Source organism: Pseudophryne corroboree (genome assembly GCF_028390025.1).
Source record: "Pseudophryne corroboree isolate aPseCor3 chromosome 3 unlocalized genomic scaffold, aPseCor3.hap2 SUPER_3_unloc_3, whole genome shotgun sequence".
Lineage (NCBI taxonomy): Eukaryota > Metazoa > Chordata > Amphibia > Anura > Myobatrachidae > Pseudophryne > Pseudophryne corroboree.
In genome coordinates, this window is record NW_026967519.1 from 5,074,128 (window position 1) to 5,096,562 (window position 22,435).

The following is a 22,435-nucleotide window of genomic DNA, read 5'->3' on the forward strand; positions in this document are numbered from 1 at the left end:
AGGTGCTGGGTTCTACCACTTTGTATATCTAACTTACCTGGACTTTGGAAATAGAGCCCCCCCAAATTGGGGAAGTGTTTTTGAACTTGGATCTTGATACATAACTATATTACTAAATTTTAAATATAAGTCTTGTTACCCAGGTGGCAGCGCTAATTGAACTATTGGGGGGGGGGGGGGGGGGGGGGGAGTGTGTGTGTGTGTCGGATATTTTGTAAAAAAAAAAAAAAGTATTGTTTTATGCCGATTAAAACAAGTCTAAACATGAGAATATACATGGTCTAGTCACATTATGACCACCTTCTACGTGTGACGTCGGCAGCGCATAGCCCATGAAGTACATCATGTGTCGTGTGCTGGTTTGGTGGGTATATAAGGTGCGCGATAGGCCCTCTGCACACATATCACTCGTAGATGTCATGGGTAATAATAGGATTCTAATACCTACCGGTTTATCCTTTTATCTGAGTCCGTAGAGGATGCCGGGGTCATCAATAGAACCATGGGGTACAGACGGGATCCGCAGGAGACATGGGCACTTTAAGACTTTCAAAAGGGCGTGAACTGGCTCCTCCCTCTATGCCCCTCCTCCAGACCTCAGTTATAGGAACTGTGCCCAGGGAGACGGACATTTCGAGGAAAGGATTTATGTTTTAAATTAAGGTGAGATATATACACCAGCTCACACCACAAACATGCCGTAAAACGTGGCATTCCATAGAACACAAGCTAACGGCACTAACAATGTCAGCAACAGGCTGAACATAACCGGAACACAACATGTGTGTAACCAAAACTAATAACTGCAGATACAGTACGCACTGGGACGGGCGCCCAGCATACTCTACGGACTAAGAGAAAAGGATTTACCAGTAGGTATTTAAATCCTATTTTCTCTTTCATCATAGAGGATGCTGGGGTCATCATTAGAACCATGGAGATATACCAAAGCTCTCGAACGGGCGGGAGAGTGCGTATGACTCTGCAGTACCGATTGACCAAATTTGAGGTCATCATCGGCCAAGGTATCAAACTTGTAAAATTTAGCAAATGTGTTTGAACCTGCCCAAGTAGCAGCTCGGCAAAGTTGTAACGCTGAGTCTCCTCGGGCAGCCGCTCAGGGTGAGCCCACTTTCCTAGTGGAATGGGCCCTCACCGATTTCGGTAACGGCAATCCAGCCGTGGAATGAGCCTGCTGAATCGTATGACAGATCCAGCGGGCAATGGTCTGCTTGGAAGCAGGACACCCAATCTTGTTGGGAGCATACAGGACAAACAGAGCCTATGTTTTCCTAATCTGAGCCGTTCTGGCGACATAAATTTTCAAAGCTCTGACCACATCCATAGACTTTGACTCAGCTAAAGTGTCAGTAGCCACTGGCACCACAATAGGTTGGTTTATGTGAAAAGATGAAACCACCTTCGGCAGAAACTGTTGACGAGTTCTCAACTCTGCTCTATCTTCATGGAAGATTAAATAAGGGACCTTGTGAGACAAGGCCGCCAATTTGGACACCCGACTTGCAGATGCCAAGGCCAACAAAATGACCACTTTCCAAGTGAGGAATTTCAATTCCACCTTTCGTAAAGGTTCAAACCAATGGGATTGAAGGAACTGTAAAACCACGTTAAGGTCCCATGGTGCCACAGGAGGCACAAAAGGAGGTTGGATGTGCAACACCCCTTTTACAAACGTCTGCACCCCAGGAAGGGAGGCCAATTGTTTCTGAAAGAAAACTGACAAAGCAGAAATCTATACTTTGATGGAGCCTAATTTTAGGCCCGCATCCACTCCAGCTTGTAGAAAGTGGAGAAAACGTCCAAGTTCAAATTTTTCCGCAGGAGCCTTCTTGGATTCGCACCAGGAAATATATTTCCTCCAAATACGGTGATAGTGTTTTGACGTTACACCCTTTCTAGCCTGAATAAGAGTGGGAATGACTTCACTGGGAATACCCTTTCGGGCTAGGATCTGGCGTTCAACCGCCATGCCGTCAAACGTAGCCGCGGTAAATCTTGATACAGACACGGCCCCTGCTGTAATAGGTCCTCCCGTAGAGGAAGCGGCCAGGGATTTTCCACGAGTAAATCCTGAAGATCTGGATACCAAGCCCTCCTTGGCCAGTCTGGAACAATGAGGATCGTCAGAAACTTTGCTCTTCATATGATCTTTAACACTCTCGGAATGAGAGGAAGTGGAGGGAAAACATACACCGACTGAAACACCCACGGTGTCACCAGAGCGTCCACCGTTATGGCTTGAGGGTCCTTTGACCTGGCACAATAGCCCTGGAACTTCTTGTTGAGAAAAGACGCCATCATGTCTACTTAGGGAACACACCCCAATGACTTGTCACTTCTGTGAAGACCTCTGGATGAAGGCCCCAGTCTCCTGGATGGCGATCGTGTCTGCTGAGGAAGTCTGCTTCCCAGTTGTCCACTCCTGGAATGAAGACCACTGACAGAGCGCTTATATGTTTCTCCGCCCAACGGAGAATCTTTGTGGCTTCTGCCATTGCTGCTCTGCTTTTTATTCCGCCCTGGCGGTTTATGTAAGCTACTGCTGTTACATTATCTGACTGGATGAGGACGGGTAGACTTCGAAGAAGGTGCTCCACTTGTAGGAGGCCATTGTAAATGGCCCTTAACTCCAGCACATTTATGTGGAGACAGGATTCTTGACTCGACCACCTCCCCTGGAAGTTTTCCCCCTGTGTGACTGCACCCCAACCCCGGAGACTTGCATCCGTGGTTACTAGAATCCAATCCTGGATCCCGAACCTGCGTTACTCGAGGAGGTGAGAACTGTGCAGCCACCACAGGAGTGATATCCTCGTCTTGGGAGACAGGATTATCTTCCGTTGCATGTGCAGGTGGGAACCGGACCACTTGTCCAACAGGTCCCACTGGAATACTCTGGCATGGAATCTGCCAAACTGAATGGCCTCGTAGGCCGCCACCATCTTTCCCAGCAAGCGAGTGCATTGATGGATCGACACTCTGGTTGGTTTCAGGATTTGTTTTACCAGAGTCTGAAGTTCCCGAGCCTTTTCCTCCGGAAGTAACACTCTCTGTAGTTCTGTGTCCAGAATCATTCCCAGAAACGACAGCCGGGTTGTTGGGATCAACTGAGATTTCGGCAGGTTGAGGAGCCAACCATGTTGTTGTAAAACCGTCAGGGACAGTGCAATGTTTTGTACCAACTTGTCCCTGCATCTCGCTTTTATCAGGAGATCGTCCAAGTATGGGATAATCATGACTCCTTGCTTGCGAAGAAGAAGCATCATCTCCGCCACCACTTTGGTGAAAATCCTCGGAGCCGTGGACAGACCAAACGGCATCGTCTGAAATTGGTAATGGCAATCCTGAACTGCAAACCGCAGGAAAGCCTTATGTGGAGGATAAATGGGAACATGTAGGTAGGCATCCTTTATGTCCAAGGAGACCATAAAGTCCCCTTTCTCCAGACTGGGGTCACTGCTCAGAGAGACTCCATCTTGAATTTGAATTTCTGCAGAAAGAAATGTAGGTCTTTTAGGTTTAGGATCGGTCTGACCGAGCCGTCCGGCTTCGGGACCACGAATAGGCTGGAATAAAAGCCTTCTCCCTGGTGCGCAGGGGGAACCGTGATAATGACCTGGTTTTGACACAATTTGTGTATTGCGTCGCACTCTACCTCTCTGCTGGGCAGAGAAGCTGGTAAGGCTGATTTGAAAAATCGGCGAGGGGGGACGTCTTGAAACTCTAGCTTGTACCCTTGGGACACATTTTTTAAAATCCAAGGGTCTAGGTCTGAGCGAACCCAGACCTGACTGAAGAGTTTTAGACGTGCCCCCACTGGCGAGTACTCCCGCAGAGGAGCCCCAGCGTCATGCGGTGGATTTGGCAGAAGCAGGGGAGGACTTCTGCTCTTGGGAGGCAGAGAAGCCTGGGTTTCTTTTACCCCTTCCCCTAGTAGCAAGGAAGGCAGAGCCTCGTCCCCTTCTGTATCTATTGGGCTGAAAGAAATGCATTTGATAGTGATGCGTTTTCTTATGTTTAGGGGGAACATAAGGCAAAAATGAAGATTTTCCCGCGGTAGCTGTAGAGACTAGGACGGTGAGACCGTCCCCAAACAACGCACCTCCTTTATATGGCAGAGATTCCATATTTCTCTTGGAATCGGAATCCGTATTCCACTGGTGAATCCATAATGCTCGCCTAGCAGCTACTGCCATTGCATTGGCTTTTGCTCCCAAAAGACCAATATCCCTGGTAGATTCTATAAGGTATGCTGCAGCGTCCTTGATGTAACCCAGCGTCAACAGTATGCTGTCTCTGTCTAGGGTATCTATATCAGATAACAATGAATCTGCCCATTTCCCAATAGCACTACTGACCCACGCAGAAGCAATGACCGGTCTGAGTTGTGTACCCGTGGTCGCATAAATGGATTTTAGTGTAGCTTCTTGCTTACGATCCGCCAGGTCTTTAAGGGCTGCTGTACCAGATGACGGTAAAGCCACCTGTTTTGATAAACGGGACAGGGCCTTGTCTACTACGGGGACCAACTCCCATTTTTCCCTATCTGCAGTGGGGAATGGATACGCCACCGGAATTCTTTTGGGAATTTGGAATTTCTTGTCAGGAGTTACCCACATTTTTTCAAACAGAGCGTTCAGTTCATGAGAAGGGGGAAACGTTACCTCAGGTTTCTTCCCGTTATACATACAGACCCTAGTATCAGGAACAGCAAGGTCGTCTTTTACATGTAAAATGTCTCTAACAGCTACAATCATGTACTGAATGCGCTTTGCTAATTTTGGATCCAATCTAGAATCAGAATAGTCGACACTGGAGTCAGTATCCGTGTCGGTATTCGTGTCTGCCAACTGGTCAAATGTATGCTTATGTGACCCCGAAGAGTCCTGGACCTGAGATAATTCATCATCCACAGATTTTTTATATGCTTGGGTCTGAGCCTCAGACCTGACCAACCTCTTATTAATAAGAGCAACATTTACACCAGTCAGGAGTCGGCGGTGCCGACGGGGCCACCCCCATTGTTTTCTGTGCTCCCATTACAGGCTCTTCCTGGGAAGAGCATTCAGCCTCAGACATGTTGACACGCGTGCACAATCACCCACAAGACACACCGGGCCTATAGGGGACAGACCTATAGAAAGTCAGTCAAAGAGAGACAGAGGGATTTTGCCAGCTCACAGCCCAGCGCTACTGTACAGGTCTGAAACACGAAGATAAATGCCTCAGAACTGCAGCGCTATTATAAAAATATATAAAGATAATATCAAATTACTGTGCCCCCCCCCCCTTTTTTTGCACAGATACTTGTCAGCAGCGGTGAGGAGGACCAGCGTCTCTGCAGCCGTTGGAGAGGAAATGGCGTCGAGCAGAGAGTGAGCTGAGGGGAAGAAGCTCTGCCTCCTCAATGGCGCGCTTCTCTCCCGCTTTTATATATATATATATTTATACTGGCGGGGGTTTTAGGACCATAAATGTCCTCTCATGCCAGTTTTATTTAGAGGTAAATGCTGCCCAGGGTGCTCCCCCCCAGCGCCCTGCACCCTGTAGTGCCGCCTGTGTGTGGAAGCATGGCGCGCTGCGCTGAGCCTTGCGGTACCCAAGTAATGCAGTCATCTGAAGAGTAGTCTTCTTTTCTTCGGTTACTCTCTGTCTTCTGGCTCTGAAAGGGGGTGACGGCAGGCTGTGGAAGCGAGCACCCGAGCGTACCCGGCGATCATCTCTCCTCAGGTGCGGAGGCATCCTGTCAGCCAGAAGCAGAGCGCTGGAACTCACAGAAGTAGGTCTGCTTCTCTCCCCTAAGTCCCACGAAGCAGGGAGACTGTTGCCAGCAGCCTCCCTGAAAATAAAAAACCTAACATAAGTTTTTTCCAGAGAACTCAGTAGAGCTCCCCATATATGTGACCAGTCTCCCTGGGCACATTTCTAAACTGAGGTCTGGAGGAGGGGCATAGAGGGAGGAGCCAGTTCACGCCCTTTTGAAAGTCTTAAAGTGCCCATGTCTCCTGCGGATCCCGTCTATACCCCATGGTTCTATTGATGACCCCAGCATCCTCTAGGACGAAAGAGAAATGGCCGATTTATCCGAGTTGCAAAATGGGACGAATATCGGTTTCAGGCCAAGGGTGGCAGTATTTATGCCAAAGCGCAATTTGTGAACTGCTCACATGCTGCTGTGGTGAAGGTGTATCGTGACTGTACAAATGGCACCATTGCCAATAACTGATGTGGAAACTGCGGAGCACCATGTACCATTAATGTGAGAGGTGAACGTCGGCTACGAAGGTGCGTGAGAGCTGACCGACACGCCACGGTGGAGAAGCTCACCATCAATACGAATCTGGGGGCTACCAGCCGTGTCTACAATGACAGTTCAGCCCGTTTAGCTGCTGTCCGTGCTGCACACGGCGGTTACTCTATTAGCTGGTGGTCATAATAATGTGACTCCACCGTGTAGTTATGTAAACTTATAAATATGTAAAAACAACATTTTTAATGTAAGATCTTTGTATCGATAACGTTTCATTACTGCATGGTGAGATCATTTCCAGAGTCATCCTATTAAAATACCAAACAGAACAAGTCCTAACAGACCTGTGTACACAGATCACTTTTATCCAGACAGTACACAGGGGGTACTAAATCATAAAGCGTCTTTATTACTTTTTGTTGCAAATCTCTTTGAAATGTACCAATGTTATACACTGTATTTACAAGTCATAACCTTAACCATTACCAATCTTAATATAACTTTTAACCTGTATTAATTATGCAAATAAGTTGCAATTGCATGCAACTAAATCTCGTGTGACCAAATTGCACACATTAAAACGGAGCGATTTGTGACCTATATTAAACAAAATGCCTTCATCCAATTTACCTAAGACTTAAGGGGGGTACTCACGGAGCGATCCCAGCCTAAAATCTAAGCAATCTGACTAGATTGCTTAGATTTTCAGCATGATCTCTCCGCGTGTACCCCTCCCAGCGATAGCGATGCGCAGCCCCGCGCGTCGCTATCGCTGGTGCTAGATCGGCCTGCATGCAGGCTCAATCTAGCAGGTCGCTCATTTCACCCGCTGGGTGAAGTGAGCGGCCCCCCCGTCCCCCTCCGCACGCTCAGCACACATCTCTCCCCACATTTAAGCAAAGTCTTTGACCAAATGGCAAAAATATCATTTTGAGCCAGGAGTCTTCTAACTGATCTGAATGTAGTCTGAACACTGATGGAGAAGACAGAAGGCAATAACTGAAGACGCTGGATATGGTGTTACCAGAATAATCTGATTGGATGGCAATGTAGGAGGCAGAACTCAGATACATTAGGGCAAATGCTGGAGGTAGTATGAGAAGCTGATGAACAGAGAACTGATAGCAATATACAGTAGATGATTCCCAAGCAGAACTAGTCCAAAAGGAAAATGTACAAACTTGTGTACATGAAATTGAGGACAGAACTTGCAGGTAGGATACAGGAACAGATGCAATAGTAATCAGGCACAGAAGACCAGACTTGGAGAACAGACACGGGGTTCTGACTTAATGAACCAGCTCAGGCGGGAGTGAGCAGCGGTAATAAGTAGGGCAGTTTCAGGTGTGGCCCAAAGCTGCCTAATTAGGCAATCGTCCCAGCAGAATCATAGACAGGGATGTAGTCTGGATGGAAGGTATCATAAGGAAAGAGCAGCACCCCTGGTAGGAAGTGGTACTGCAACCGTGACAAAGATTACATGACTATCCCATAGCAAAGGCTGCCATGGAGAACTGAAGAAATTGTATTTCCACTGCTTCGTAATGACCCCCAGTGACGCCGTTGCATATTAAAGAAGCAACTATATGAATCATATCAAGCCTTATATTACAGAGTCTGAAGAGAGATAACGTAATAGTGTCCTGGACAAGACATTACATATCCAGCCCATATTCGGCGTTACATATTGCATAGGGCCCCATTTACCAATAATGGGGCTGATTATATTTAGGATGCATCCGTGGTTGCTTTTCTGCCTGGCCGCAGTTGCCTGCTTACATGATGGTAGCGCCAAAATCCATGCAACGGTGAAAGGCTATCCTTGCCCACTGTTATGACGTCCGCACCCATCATTAGCATCAGAACTTACAACAGCTCAATGCTGGGAGCAAAATATTAGTCTTCAACAGGTACTCCCATCTCCATCTGTGTGCTACGAATGAGCTTAAGATGAAACAGTTCCGTACAATCGCATGGTCACCGGCAGTAACTTATTTTCTGATGTTTAAAGAGATTATTTGTGTGTAACCCTTCTCACCTGTGTGTAGTTTCTTATGTTTAATAAAAGCTGATTTATATGTAAAACATTTCCCACACTCAAGAGCATGGAAATTGCTTCTCACCTGTGTGACTTCTCTCATGTTTAATTAGATGTGATTTCTGTCTAAAACATTTCCCACACACAGAACATGAAAATGGCTTCTCACCCGTATGAGTTCTCTCATGGATAACAAGAGATGATTTATATGTAAAACATTTCCCACACTCAGAGCATGGAAATTGCTTCTCACCTGTGTGATTTCTCTCATGTATAATTAGATGTGATTTCTGTCTAAAACATTTCCCACACTCAGAACATGAAAATGGCTTTGCCTCTGTGTGACTTCTCTTATGTATAACAAGAAGCCATTTCTCTGTAAAGCACTTCCCACACTCAGAACATGGAAATGGCTTCTCACCTGTGTGACATCTCTCATGTCTAACAAGAACTGATTTTTGTGTAAAACATTTCCCACACTCCGAACAGGAGTATGGCTTCCCACCTGAGTGATTTCTCTCATGATTAATAAGACTTGATAACTGTGTAAAACATTTCCCACACACAGAACATGAAAATGGCTTTTCACCTGTGTGATGTCTTTCATGTATAACAAGATAACATTTCTGTATAAAACATTTTCCACACTCAGAACATGGAAATGGTTTCTCACCTATATGACGTCTCTCATGTATAACAAGAGCTGATTTACTTGCAAAACATTTTCCACACTCAGAACATGGAAATGGTTTCTCACCTGTGTGACTTCTCTCATGTATAACAAGAGCTGTTCTAATTGTAAAACATTTTCCACACACAGAGCATGGAAATGGATTTTCACCTGTGTGACTTTTCTCGTGTATAACAAGAGATGATTTAGCTGTAAAACATTTAAAACACTCAGAACATGAAAATAGTTTGTAACTTGTGTGATGGCTCTGATGTACAACAAGAGATGCTTTCCGTGTAAAATATTTCCCACACTCAGAACATGGAAATTTATTGTCACCTGCGTGACTTCTCTCATGTGTAACAAGAGCTGATTTACTTGTAAAACATTTTTCACACTCAGAACATGGAAATGGTTTTTCACCTGTGTGACATCTCTCATGTTGAATGAGATGTGATTGCCTTGTAAAACATTTCCCACACTCTGCACATGAAAATGGCTTCTCACCTGTGTGCCATCTCTCATGTATAACAAGAGATGATTTATTTATAAAACATTTACCACACTCAGAACATGGAAAAGGCTTCTTACCTGTGTGACGTCTCTCATGTTTAACAAGAGATGTTTTATCTATAAAATATTTCCCACACTCAGAACATGGAAAAGGCTTCTCACCTGTGTGACGTCTCTCATGTATAACAAGAGATGATTTCTGTGTAAAACATTTCCCACACTCAGAACATGGAAAAGGCTTCTCACCTGTGTGATGTCTCTCATGTCTAACAAGAGCTGATTTATCTGTAAAACATTTCCCACACTCAGAACATGGAAAAGGCTTCTCACCTGTGTGATGTCTCTCATGTCTAACAAGAGCTGATTTATCTGTAAAACATTTCCCACACTCAGAACATGGAAAAGGCTTCTCACCTGTGTGATGTCTCTGATGTACAACAAGAGAGGATTTTCGTGTAAACCATTTCCCACACTCAGAACATGGAAATGGTTTCTCACCTGTCATAGCTGACCGATTAGTAATTAGCTTTGTGTTCTGTGTAGAACATTTGCCATCTATAGAACTGGGAAGTATTGTATCAGTATGAAGTGTAACAGATGCACCAATATCTGATGTATCAGGGGAACAGTCCCCATGGTTAGAGGGATTAGATACTGTAACTGCTCTTTGTGTTACTGGATATATAATTGGGGTAATGGGCTTTCCTTCTGGAGAATCTTGTGTGATGTCGTTATCTTCTATATCACCGTCTGGAGATAAACTGAGACGTTCCTCTGAGGAATTCCTGATGCTGTGTCCATCTGCGGAGAATAGCAACATTTCTCTGTAACAAGATTCAATATGAAAAAATCTAAAAAGACCCAAAAAAATGACCATCAAATGAATAAACTAAAGATGTTTCACTGAAACAACTTATTACTCTCTGACTGACATCATATTGGGTCTATTTCTTGCAGTGTTTATATGGTTATTACTGTAATGTGTTATGTCTGCGCTGTTCTTTATATCACCAGAGTAGTATGTGGTTAAACAAGAGTCAATATATGATTTATTATGCACAACTATTGTGCGACTTATAATAAAAGCTGGAAGCATAGGGAAATAACACTTCTGGCTCCTGGCTGCAGAAAAGATGCACAAATACCATGAGATGCAAGAAAAGCCACAAATGTATCAACGCAGAGTATTCCCCCTGTTTGTGTAATAGTTACACTACGTCTTGTATATACACTAGAATTAATGCAGATTTCTGGGACAGGGTAAAACCTGCACCTCTAGGACAGCAGGGTATGCATATATAATTTGTAGTAAGGGGGAGAAGACGGTCACATCCCAGAGAGTCAAGTAATGATTAGGTCTCTGGCAGAGCAGGAATAATAAGAATTTACTCACCGGTAATTCTATTTCTCGTAGTCCGTAGTGGATGCTGGGAACTCCGTAAGGACCATGGGGAATAACGGGCTCCGAAGGAGACTGGGCACTCTAAGAAAGAATTAGGGCTACCTGGTGTGCACTGGCTCCTCCCTCTATGCCCCTCCTCCAGACCTCAGTTAGGGAAACTGTGCCCGGAAGAGCTGACACAATAAGGAAAGGATTTTGAATCCCGGGTAAGACTCATACCAGCCACACCAATCACACCGTACAACTCGTGATACTATACCCAGTTAACAGTATGAATAACAACTGAGCCTCTCAACAGATGACTCCAAAACAATAACCCTTTAGTTAGGCAATAACTATATACAAGTACTGCAGACAATCCGCACTTGGAATGGGCGCCCAGCATCCACTACGGACTACGAGAAATAGAATTACCGGTGAGTAAATTCTTATTTTCTCTGACGTCCTAGTGGATGCTGGGAACTGCGTAAGGACCATGGGGATTATACCAAAGCTCCCAAACGGGCGGGAGAGTGCGGATGACTCTGCAGCACCGAATGAGCAAACTCAAGGTCCTCCTCAGCCAGGGTATCAAACTTGTAGAATTTTGCAAATGTGTTTGAACCCGACCAAGTAGCAGCTCGGCAAAGTTGTAAGGCCGAGACCCCTCGGGCAGCCGCCCAAGAAGAGCCCACCTTCCTCGTGGAATGGGCTTTTACAGATTTAGGATGCGGCAATCCAGCCGCAGAATGTGCAAGTTGAATTGTGCTACAGATCCAGCGAGCAATCGTCTGCTTTGAAGCAGGAGCACCCAGCTTGTTGGGTGCATACAGGATAAATAGCGAGTCAGTCTTCCTGACTCTAGCCGTCCTGGAAACATACATTTTCAGGGCCCTGACTACGTCCAGCAACTTGGAATCCTCCAAGTCCAGAGTAGCCGCAGGCACCACAATAGGTTGGTTCAAATGAAACGCTGATACCACCTTAGGAAGAAATTGGGGATGAGTCCTCAATTCCGCCCTATCCATATGGAAAATCAGATAAGGGCTTTTACATGACAAAGCCGCCAATTCTGACACACGCCTGGCCGAAGCCAAGGCCAATAACATGACCACTTTCCACGCGAGATATTTTAGCTCCACGGTTTTAAGTGGCTCAAACCAATGTGACTTTAGGAAATCCAACACCACGTTGAGATCCCAAGGTGCCACTGGAGGCACAAAAGGGGGCTGAATATGCAGCACTCCTTTAACAAAAGTCTGAACTTCAGGCAGTAAAGCCAGTTCTTTTTGGAAGAAAATCGACAGAGCTGAAATCTGGACCTTAATGGAACCCAATTTTAGACCCATAGTCACCCCTGACTGTAGGAAGTGCAGAAATCGACCCAGCTGAAATTCCTCCGTTGGGGCCTTCCTGGCCTCACACCAAGCAACATATTTCCGCCATATGCGGTGATAATGTTTTGCAGTCACATCCTTCCTAGCTTTAATCAGCGTAGGAATGACTTCCTCCGGAATGCCCTTTTCCTTTAGGATCCGGTGTTCAACCGCCATGCCGTCAAACGCAGCCGTGGTAAGTCTTGGAACCCCTGCTGCAGCAGGTCCTGTCTGAGCGGCAGAGGCCATGGGTCCTCTGAGATCATTTCTTGAAGTTCTGAGTACCAAGCTCTTCTTGGCCAATCCGGAACAATGAGTATAGTTATTACTCTTCTCCTTCTTATTATCCTCAGTACCTTGGGTATGAGAGGAAGAGGAGGGAACACATAAACGGACTGGTACACCCATGGTGTCACTAGAGCGTCCACAGCTATCGCCTGAGGGTCCCTTGACCTGGCGCAATATCTTTTCAGCTTTTTGTTGAGGCGGGACGCCATCATGTCCACCTGTGGCCTTTCCCAACGGTTTACAATAATTTTGAAGACTTCTGGATGATGAAGTCCCCACTCTCCCGGGTGGAGGTCGTGTCTGCTGAGGAAGTCTGCTTCCCAGTTGTCCACTCCCGGAATGAACACTGCTGACAGTGCTAACACGTGATTTTCCGCCCATCTGAGAATCCTTGTGGCTACTGCCATCGCCATCCTGCTTCTTGTACCGCCCTGTCGGTTTACATGGGCGACCGCCGTGATGTTGTCTGACTGGATCAGCACCGGCTGGTTTTGAAGCAGGGGTCTTGCCTGACTTAGGGCATTGTAAATGGCCCTTAGTTCCAGAATATTTATGTGTAGGGAAGTCTCCTGACTTGACCATAGTCCTTGGAAGTCCTTGGAAGTTTCTTCCCTGTGTGACTGCCCCCCCAGCCTCGAAGGCTGGCATCGGTGTTCACCAGGACCCAGTCCTGTATGCCGAATCTGCGGCCCTCTAGAAGATGAGCACTCTGCAGCCACCACAGCAGAGACACCTTGTCCTTGGAGACAGGGTTATCAGCCGATGCATCTGAAGATGCGATCCGGACCACTTGTCCAACAGATCCCACTGAAAGATCCTTGCATGGAACCTGCCGAATGGAATTGCTTCTTTAGAAGCTACCATCTTTCCCAGGACTCGCGTGCAGTGATGCACCGACACCTGTTTTGGTTTTAGGAGATCTCTGACTAGAGATGACAGCTCCTTGGCTTTCTCCTCCGGGAGAAACACTTTTTTCTGGTCTGTGTCCAGAACCATCCCCAGGAACAGTAGACGTGTCGTAGGAACCAGCTGTGACCTTGGGAATATTCAGAATCCAGCCGTGCTGTTGTAACACTTCCCGAGATAGTGCTACTCCGACCAACAACTGCTCCCTGGACCTCGCCTTTATAAGGAGATCGTCCAAGTACGGGATAATTAAAACTCCCTTTTTCCGAAGGAGTATCATCATTTCAGCCATTACCTTGGTAAATACCCTCGGTGTCGTGGACAGACCAAACGGCAACGTCTGGAATTGGTAATGACAGTCCTGTACCACAAATCTGAGGTACTCCTGGTGGGGACATGCAGGTAAGCATCCTTGATGTCCAGTGATACCATGTAATCCCCTTCGTCCAGGCTTGCAATAACCGCCCTGAGCGATTCCATCTTGAACTTGAACCTTCTTATATAAGTGTTCAAGGATTTCAAATTTAAAATGGGTCTCACCGAACCGTCCGGTTTCGGTACCACAAACATTGTGGAATAGTAACCCCGTCCTTGTTGAAGGAGGGGTACTTTGATTATCACCTGCTGAGAATACAGCTTGTGAATCGCCTCCAGCACGGCCTCCCTGTCTGGGGGAGTTGTTGGCAAGGCAGATTTGAGGAAACGGCGAGGGGGAGACGTCTCGAATTCCAGCTTGTTCCCCTGAGATACCACTTGTAGAATCCAGGGATCCACCCGTGAGCGAGCCCACTGGTCGCTTAAGTTTCTGAGGCGGGCCCCCACCGCACCTGGCTCCGCCTGTGGAGCCCCAGCGTCATGCGGTGGACTTAGAGGAAGCGGGGGAGGACTTTTGTTCCTGGGAACTGGCTGTATGTTGCAGCTTTTTTCCTCTACCTCTGCCTCTGGGCAGAAAGGACACGCCTCTAACCCGCTTGCCTTTCTGGGGCCGAAAGGACTGTACCTGATAATACGGTGCTTTCTTTGGCTGTGAGGGAACATGGGGTAAAAATGTCGACTTCCCAGCTGTTGCTGTGGAAACTAGGTCCGAGAGACCGTCCCCAAACAATTCCTCACCTTTGTACGGCAAAACCTCCATGTGCCTTTTAGAATCTGTATCACCTGTCCACTGCCGAGTCCACAATACTCTCCTGGCAGAAATGGACATTGCATTAATTCTAGATGCCAGCCGGCAAATATCCCTCTGTGCATCTCTCATGTATAAGACTGCGTCTTTAATATGCTCTATGGTTAGCAATATAGTGTCCCTGTCTAGGGTATCAATATTTTCAGATAGGGAATCTGACCACGCAGGTGCAGCACTGCACATCCATGCTGAAGCAATAGCCGGTCTCAGTATAATACCTGAGTGTGTATATACAGACTACAGGATAGCCTCCTGCTTCCTATCAGCAGGCTCCTTTAGGACGGCCGTGTCCGGAGACGGTAGTGCCACCTTCTTTGACAGGCGTGTGAGCGCTTTATCCACCCTAGGGGATGTCTCCCAACATAACCTGTCCTCTGGCGGGAAAGGGTACGCCATTAGTAACTTTTTAGAAACCACCAGTTTCTTATCGGGGGAAACCCACGCTTCTTCACACACTTCATTTAACTCATCTGATGGGGGAAAAACCACTGGTAGCTTTTTCTCCCCAAACATAATACCCTTTTTTGTGGTACCTGAGTTAATGTCAGAAATGTGCAACACATTTTTCATTGCAGTAATCATGTAACGGGTGGCTCTATTGGAATGTACACTAGTCTCATCGTCGTCGACACTGGAGTCAGTATCCGTGTCGACATCTGTGTCTGCCATCTGAGGTAGCGGGCGTTTTTGAGCCCCTGATGGCTTTTGAGACGCCTGGGCAGGCACGGGCTGAGAAGCCGGCTGTCCCACATCTGCTATGTCGTCAAACCTTTTATGTAAGGAGTTGACACTGTCGCGTAATTCCTTCCACATATCAATCCATTCAGGTGTCGACCCCGCAAGGGGTGACATCACATTTATCGGCACCTGCTCCGCCTCCACGTAAGCTTCCTCATCAAACATGTCGACACAGCCGTACCGACACACCGCACACACACAGGGAATGCTCTGACTGAGGACAGGACCCCACAAAGTCCTTTGGGGAGACAGAGAGAGAGTATGCCAGCACACACCACAGCGCTATATAATGCAGGGAGTTACACTACACAAGTGATTTTCCCTATAGCCGCTATATATATAGTATTTGCGCCTATATTTAGTGCCCCCCCTCTCTTTTTTACCCTATTGAGCCTGGAAACTGCAGGGGAGAGAGCCTGGGGAGCGTCCTTCCAGCGGAGCTGTGAGAGGAAATGGCGCCAGTGTGCTGAGGGAGATAGCCCCGCCCCTTTTTCGGTGGACTTTTCCCGCTGTTATAATAATAATGTGGCAGGGGTATTTTACACATATATAGCTTCTTAGGCTATATTATGTGTGATTAGCCACCTTAAGGTACTCTAATTGCTGCCCAGGGCGCCCCCCCCAGCGCCCTGCACCCATCAGTGACCGGAGCATGTGGTGTGCACAGGGAGCAATGGCGCACAGCTGCAGTGCTGTGCGCTACCTTAATGAAGACCGGAGTCTTCAGCCGCCGATTTCCGTGAAGATCTTCTTGCTTCTGGCTCTGCAAGGGGGACGGCGGCGCGGCACCGGACGACCGAGGCTGGGCCTGTGTTCGATCCCTCTGGAGCTAATGGTGTCCAGTAGCCTAGAAGCCCAAGCTAGCTGCAAGCAGGTAGGTTCGCTTCTCTCCCCTAAGTCCCTCATTGCAGTGAGTCTGTTGCCAGCAGATCTCACTGAAAATAAAAGACCTAACAAATACTTTCTTATCTAGGAGCTCAGGAGAGCCCCTAGTGTGCAACCAGCTCGAGCCGGGCACAGATTCTAACTGAGGTCTGGAGGAGGGGCATAGAGGGAGGAGCCAGTGCACACCAGGTAGTCCTAATTCTTTCTTAGAGTGCCCAGTCTCCTTCAGAGCCCGCTATTCCCCATGGTCCTTACGGAGTTCTCAGCATCCACTAGGACGTCAGAGAAATCCCAGCTTCTCTAGCCAGGGCTGTGTGTTATTGAAAAGGTTTAATTAGGTAGACTCCCATGATTGGAAACAGCGATGTGAATTAGCCAATGAAGTAATCAGATTCCCCAATGGACAACATACCAGGGAATCCTAGCTGCAGAAGCTGCTTATTATATGTTATTTATATGGCACCACAGAGGTTATGTAGGAGACAGGACGTACAAATTACAACTGACAGAAGTACAAGAGCTAACCAAACAGGACAGTACAGACAAATGTACATGTATACAGAATAACAACCTTTAGAGGATATAATTGCATAGAGAAACAAATGGAGACAGGGCCTTGCTCATGAGAGCTCACAGGGAGGGGTGAATTGTGCCAGCCATGATCGACCAGAAAAGCCAGAGAGATGCCTGGTGGGAGGGCCCATGAGTAGAGCTTGAAGTAAGGTACAGAGGAGGTCCCTGGGCACCAGAAGTCAGGACCTATCAGAGGTTGCAGTATAGGAAAACAGGCCACGGTCAGAGTCTTCTCCCTGGTGGCCACACCGAGGTCTGTCTTGTGGTAGTCACTTCCAAGAATACCCAATTTATGATCAAAGGACTTTTCAACATAAGCAGAACATTCTGAAAGCTCCAAAACTCAACAATGAGTGAGGGCGCTGGAGAAGATGACCTCTCTTTCTTTTTCTATATGACAAATCCTTACTGGCCCCAGGGGATAATGGGTGTTTGTTATGATTGTGGTATATCCACAATGGGAAGTGAGATGGGACAGTGTGTCCTGAGGCATAATAGATACCGGCCCTCATTAGGTATGATTGTAATGACAGGAGACGCCTGAGACCAGGTTCTCTCTCCCCTATACCTGGGAAGATTACAGCATCTAACGCTAAGATGATACAGGGCTCACTCTGAAACCCGCTACTACCCACATATATCTACATACAGTATAACGCTGCAGTGACGGACCTTGTCCAAGAGCTATCAGCGAACGAGGGAAAGCTATCTATAAAGGATTATATCGCTATACAATTGCAGACAAATTACGTTTTATAGATCCTAACACCAAGGTGTGAACTGGGGAAAGTGAATGGGAACCTCTCATTGCTCCACTGGCTGCCATTATAGGTAGGTGGTCTCACTGTGACAGTGTGTGATCAATTATCTGCCCTTACTTTCTACCATCGCTCTCACTGTGGTAATGCGGCACCAGGTGTAGCAATATCACCCGTCCGGTATCACCGATTGGAAGATCACAGTTGCTGTCATTGGTCACAGATGACAACTAAATGGCCCATTATCTTCCACTGACACCCGCATTCATTTTATGCAGATTTCTCTATTTGTGCAGCTAAGTCATGCTGCAATGCCATCTCCTTGTTACTACTGTTTGCAATTGTTTTTTTTTTATATTTTGCTTTATTTTTACTTTTGAACTGTATATTTTTTATTTCCTGTTCCCCGTTTGGCCTTTTCTCCATATGTGTATTTTCACCCCCCCCCCCCCTTCCCCTGTAACATTAGTTTATACCCACCTGATACTGTTCACGACTACTGGCATTCATTTACTCCGTGGAAATAATCAGCGAGTGCTCCTCAGTTGCCAGTACCTGGCATTACTTGCGCCCCATTTTGCGGTTGCTGCCATGCTGAGACCTCTAGTCCTACTATCGGACGTGAAGACCCTTGGTGCCATATACTTTCATTGGCTTCAGTTCTCTCATCTGGAACGAGCAGCCCAGAGGTTCACTCCTTTGCCCACTGTGTCACACACGAGAAGAGCTCCCCGGTGTCCACATAAAATATAATACCACTGAGCTACAGCCATTCCTAGAGAAGCGGTGGGACAGAGCTGAGTAACCGATGCCATTATAAGGTCCCACTGATCGGGCAGCAATGGAGGTCTTCTCTGCCTCCACCATACTGAACAGAGCTCGGATCAGTAATGCAGCAGAAGGCGCGACGCCCCACCGCACTGACCATGAGCTATCCAATCCTGTGCCAGCCTGAGACTCCCTGAATCACCTGACCCTGTTCACCAATCACCAAGGACCAGGAAGTATAAGTAAAGAGACTTGAGTTACAGAAGCTGCCAGTTCCTTGAGTCACACAGCTCAGTGTGAGCTTAGTAGCTGAGCTCCGTAAGAGGTAACACTATTACGTTAGTTCCTGTAAAACTCTACTCTATTGCTACCCAGTCCGGATTACAGTTGTGTTACCAGTTATATCCAGTATCAGTCTCGTCTTAAAGACACAGCCACAGTCTTCAGCCTCATCTTAAAGACAAAGCCGCAGTATTCTTCAGCCTCGTCTTAAAGACACAGCCATAGTCATTGTTCTACTTACAGTTGCCTTTCCAGTTATATCTGGTACCAGCCCGGATTACAGTTGCGCTCCAGTTATACTAGTACCCAGCATGGTTCACAGTCCGGTTTCAGTCTCACCGGTAACCAGCCCGGTCCAATGTCTTCAGGTCTCCTCCCAGATCTGCGTAACTCCAGAGAACATATTTCATAGTAACCTTGGGTACACTAACACCTAATCCTGTGATAGAATATCCAGTTCGTTCTCACCAATACATTCACCATCCTGCTATCAACACCAAGTCCCAGGATACGGTTCTAATTGCCGAGGCCCGGGTTCAACTCGCGGACAGGGATTACTCCTTACTTCTTCATCTCACTGATTTCCACAGACCTGCCAAATATACAGAGTCCTCCAGTTAATCGCACAGACTTCACATATATGCCGGTTTCACAAAACTAGTCATGACAGTAGGAACTGGCCAAATGGACCTGGCCGAAAGTGTTTGTCTGACGCGGAACCTCCTAAGCAATATTGCTGGACGTCTGGAGGGTTTGGAGTCGTCACAGCATCCATTGGCACAGTGTCTGCTGCGGAACGCTTTCTCCAGAAATTCTTGGACTCCCTGTACTCGGACTCCTGACCAACTACGGATTCTCTACCAGATGTTAATACAGTTACAAGAACTTTTGACTAGTATTCTCTTTCTGAGATGCCTGAACTCCTAAGGAATACCACCAACGTTGTTGATCCTGTTTTGTCCCATCCAGTTATTAAAGTCTCTTCCTCTGTGCAAGGGAAAATTGTTCATCAGAGCCATCCACGGCCCAAGCTCTCTGAAGCTGAACGTCAGCGGCGTAGGGAGCTACACCTCTGTCTTTACTGTGGAAATTCCGGTCATTTTGTTAAGGATTGTATTCTTCGCAAAGCAGGAAATGGTGACAAATCTCAGTATGATAGCGCTCATGTCTACAAGTCATCTTTAGTATTTGATCCTGCTACTGCTGATGGGGGTGTCAAAAAGGCTCCTCAAAAAGAGACTCAAATGTATGATTGGGGTCATGTGAGTAATAGACCTTATCCCAAGTTGGGGGTCCAGAAAAGAATGTTCACAGAGGGGTCTGTTTTCTGACCCCAGGAAGGGTATCTGATGTTCAGGCTCCAGAAGGGTCTTCTTCTAAAAGGGAAAGTGTCTAATCTGTTAACCCCAGAAGGGATGCTGGATTTGCCAACCCTAAGTAAGGTGTCTGACTTGCTAACCCCAGGCGGGGTCACCAGAGTTTCATCCCCAAGGGAGGTATCCAAGGCAGAGTTCCCTGAAGGAATTCTTAAAGCCACAGATGCAGACACGAACTCTTGCTCACCACCTTCTGAGAGTGATACCATGTTTGCAGTCAGCATGGTCCAGGATGGGTCGCATGAACTTTCAGATTCAGTTGCTGCCAGCTCAAGTTCGTCCGGACTCAATCTGGTTCCGTCCATATGTCCGGCTCAGTCCGTCTCGGTTCCAGCAATACTCCAGACCCAGCCTGGTCAGTCCATCCCGGTTCCATCCGGTCCAGCAATACTCCAGGTCTAGCCTGGTCAGTCTGTTCTGGTTCCAGCCTGGTCAGTTCGTCCCAGTTCCAGCTATACTCCAGGTCCAACCTGGTCAGTTCATCCCGCTTCCATCTGGTCCAGCTATACTCCAGGTCCAGCATGGTCAGTTTGTCCCAGTTCCAGCAATACTCCAGGCCCAGCCTGTCCAGCAATACTCCAGGCCAAGCCTGGTCAGTTCGTCCCGGTTTCAGCTGGTCCAGCCTGGTCAGTCCGTCCCGGGACCAGCCGGTCCAGCAATACTCCAGGCCCAGCCTGGTCCATCCGTCCTGGTTCCAGCTATATTCCAGGTCCAGCCTGGTCAGTCCGTCTCAGTTCCAGCCAGCCCTGCAGCAATACTCCAGGCCCAGCCTGGTCAGTCCGTCCCGGTTCCATCCGATGCAGCAATACTCCAGGTCCAACCTGGTCAGTCCGTACCGGTTCCAGCCGGTCCAGCAATACTCCAGGTCCAGCCTGGTCGGTCCATCCCAGTTTCAGCCGGTCCAGCAGCAATACTCCACATCCAGCCTGGTCAGTGCGTCCTGGTTCCAGGTGGTCCAGCAGCAATACTCCAGGCACAGGCTGGTCAGTGCGTCCCGGATCCAGCCAGTCCAGCAATACTCTAGGCCCAGTCTGGTCAGTCTGTCCCGGTTCCGTCCGGACCAGCAATACTCCAGGTCCAGCCTGGTCAGTTTCTCCCTATTCCATCTGGTCCAGCTATACTCTGGGTCCAGCCTGGTCAGTTTGTCCCGGTTCCATCTGGACCAGCTATACTCCAGGTCCAGCCTGGTCAGTCCATCCCGGTTCCAGCCGGTCCAGCAGCAATACTCCAGGCCCATCCTGGTCAGTGCGTCCCGGTTCCAGCTGGTCCAGATATATTCCAGACCCAGCCTGGTCAGTCCGTCCCGGTTCCATCTGGTCCAGCTACACTCCAGATCCAGCCTGGTCAGTCCATCCTGGTTCCAGCCGGTCCAGCAATACTCCAGGTCTAGCCTGGTCAGTCCGTTCTGGTAATACTCCAGGCCCAGCCTGGTCAGTTCGTCCTGGTTCCAGCTGGTCCTGCATTACTCCAGGTCCAGCCTGGTCAGTCTGTCCCTGTTCCATCCGGTCCAGCAATACTCCAGGTCCAGCCAGTCCAGCAATACTCCAGGTCCAGCCTGGTCAATTTGTCCCGGTTCCATCTGGTCCAGCTATACTCCAGGTCCAGCTGGTCAGTCGGTCCCGCTTCCAGCAGCAATACTCCAGGCCCAGCCTGGTCGGTCTGTCCCGGTTTCAGCCAGTCCAGCTATATTCCAGGTCCAGCTTGGCCAGTCCGTCCCGGTTCCAGCAATACTCCAGGCCCAGCCTGGTCAGTCTGTCCCGGTATCATCCAGTCCAGCAATACTCCAGGTCCAGTCTGGTCAGTCCGTTCTGGTTCCAGCAATACTCCAGGCACAGCCTGGTCAGTTCGTACCGGTTCCATCTGGTCCAGCTATACTCCAGGTCCAGCCTGGTCAGTTTATCCCAGATCCAGCAATACTCCAGGCCCAGCCTGGTCAGTCCGTCCCGGTTCCAGCCGGTCCAGCAATACTCCAGGCCCAGCCTGGTCAGTCCGTGCTGGTTCCAGCCGGTCCAGCAATACTCCAGGCTCAGCCTGGTCAGTCTGTCCAGGTTCCATCCAGTCCAGCAGTACTCCAGGTCCAGCCTGGTCAGTTCGTCCCGGTTCCATACGGCCCAGCTATACTCCAGGTCCAGCCTGGTCAGTTTATCCCGGATCCAGCAATACTCCAGGCCCAGCCTGGTCAGTCCGGCCCGGTTCCAGCCGGTCCAGCAATACTCCAGGCCCAGCCTGGTCAGTCTGTCCCAGTTCCAGCACTGCACTGCTGCTCCGTGGGTGTCCGAGGGTTCCGTGGAGAACAGTGTGATTGGGAGGCTGTGACGCAGAGCAGACGGCAGGAGTGATCACTGCTGCTCCGTGCGAGTGTCTGTGGGAACCGCTGTACGGTGCTGGTAGCAGGTGGTAGTGCTGCTACAGCTTGGGGTGTGTGTGAG

General features: G+C 48.1%; 1 protein-coding gene across 2 annotated transcripts in view; it reads right to left on the reverse strand.

Moving 5' to 3' along the window:
• Positions 1 to 6,657: 6,657 nt before the first annotated feature.
• The window catches only part of LOC134983931 (gastrula zinc finger protein XlCGF26.1-like), a 56,484-nt gene continuing 40,706 nt past the window's right edge, over positions 6,658 to 22,435 (reverse strand). For both annotated transcript variants that reach the window (XM_063949536.1, XM_063949535.1), the window contains one exon: positions 6,658 to 10,293. In XM_063949536.1, the coding sequence (XP_063805606.1) occupies positions 8,369 to 10,293 (1,925 nt within the window). In that variant the 3' untranslated portion in view covers positions 6,658 to 8,368. The remainder of the gene's footprint in view (positions 10,294 to 22,435) is intronic.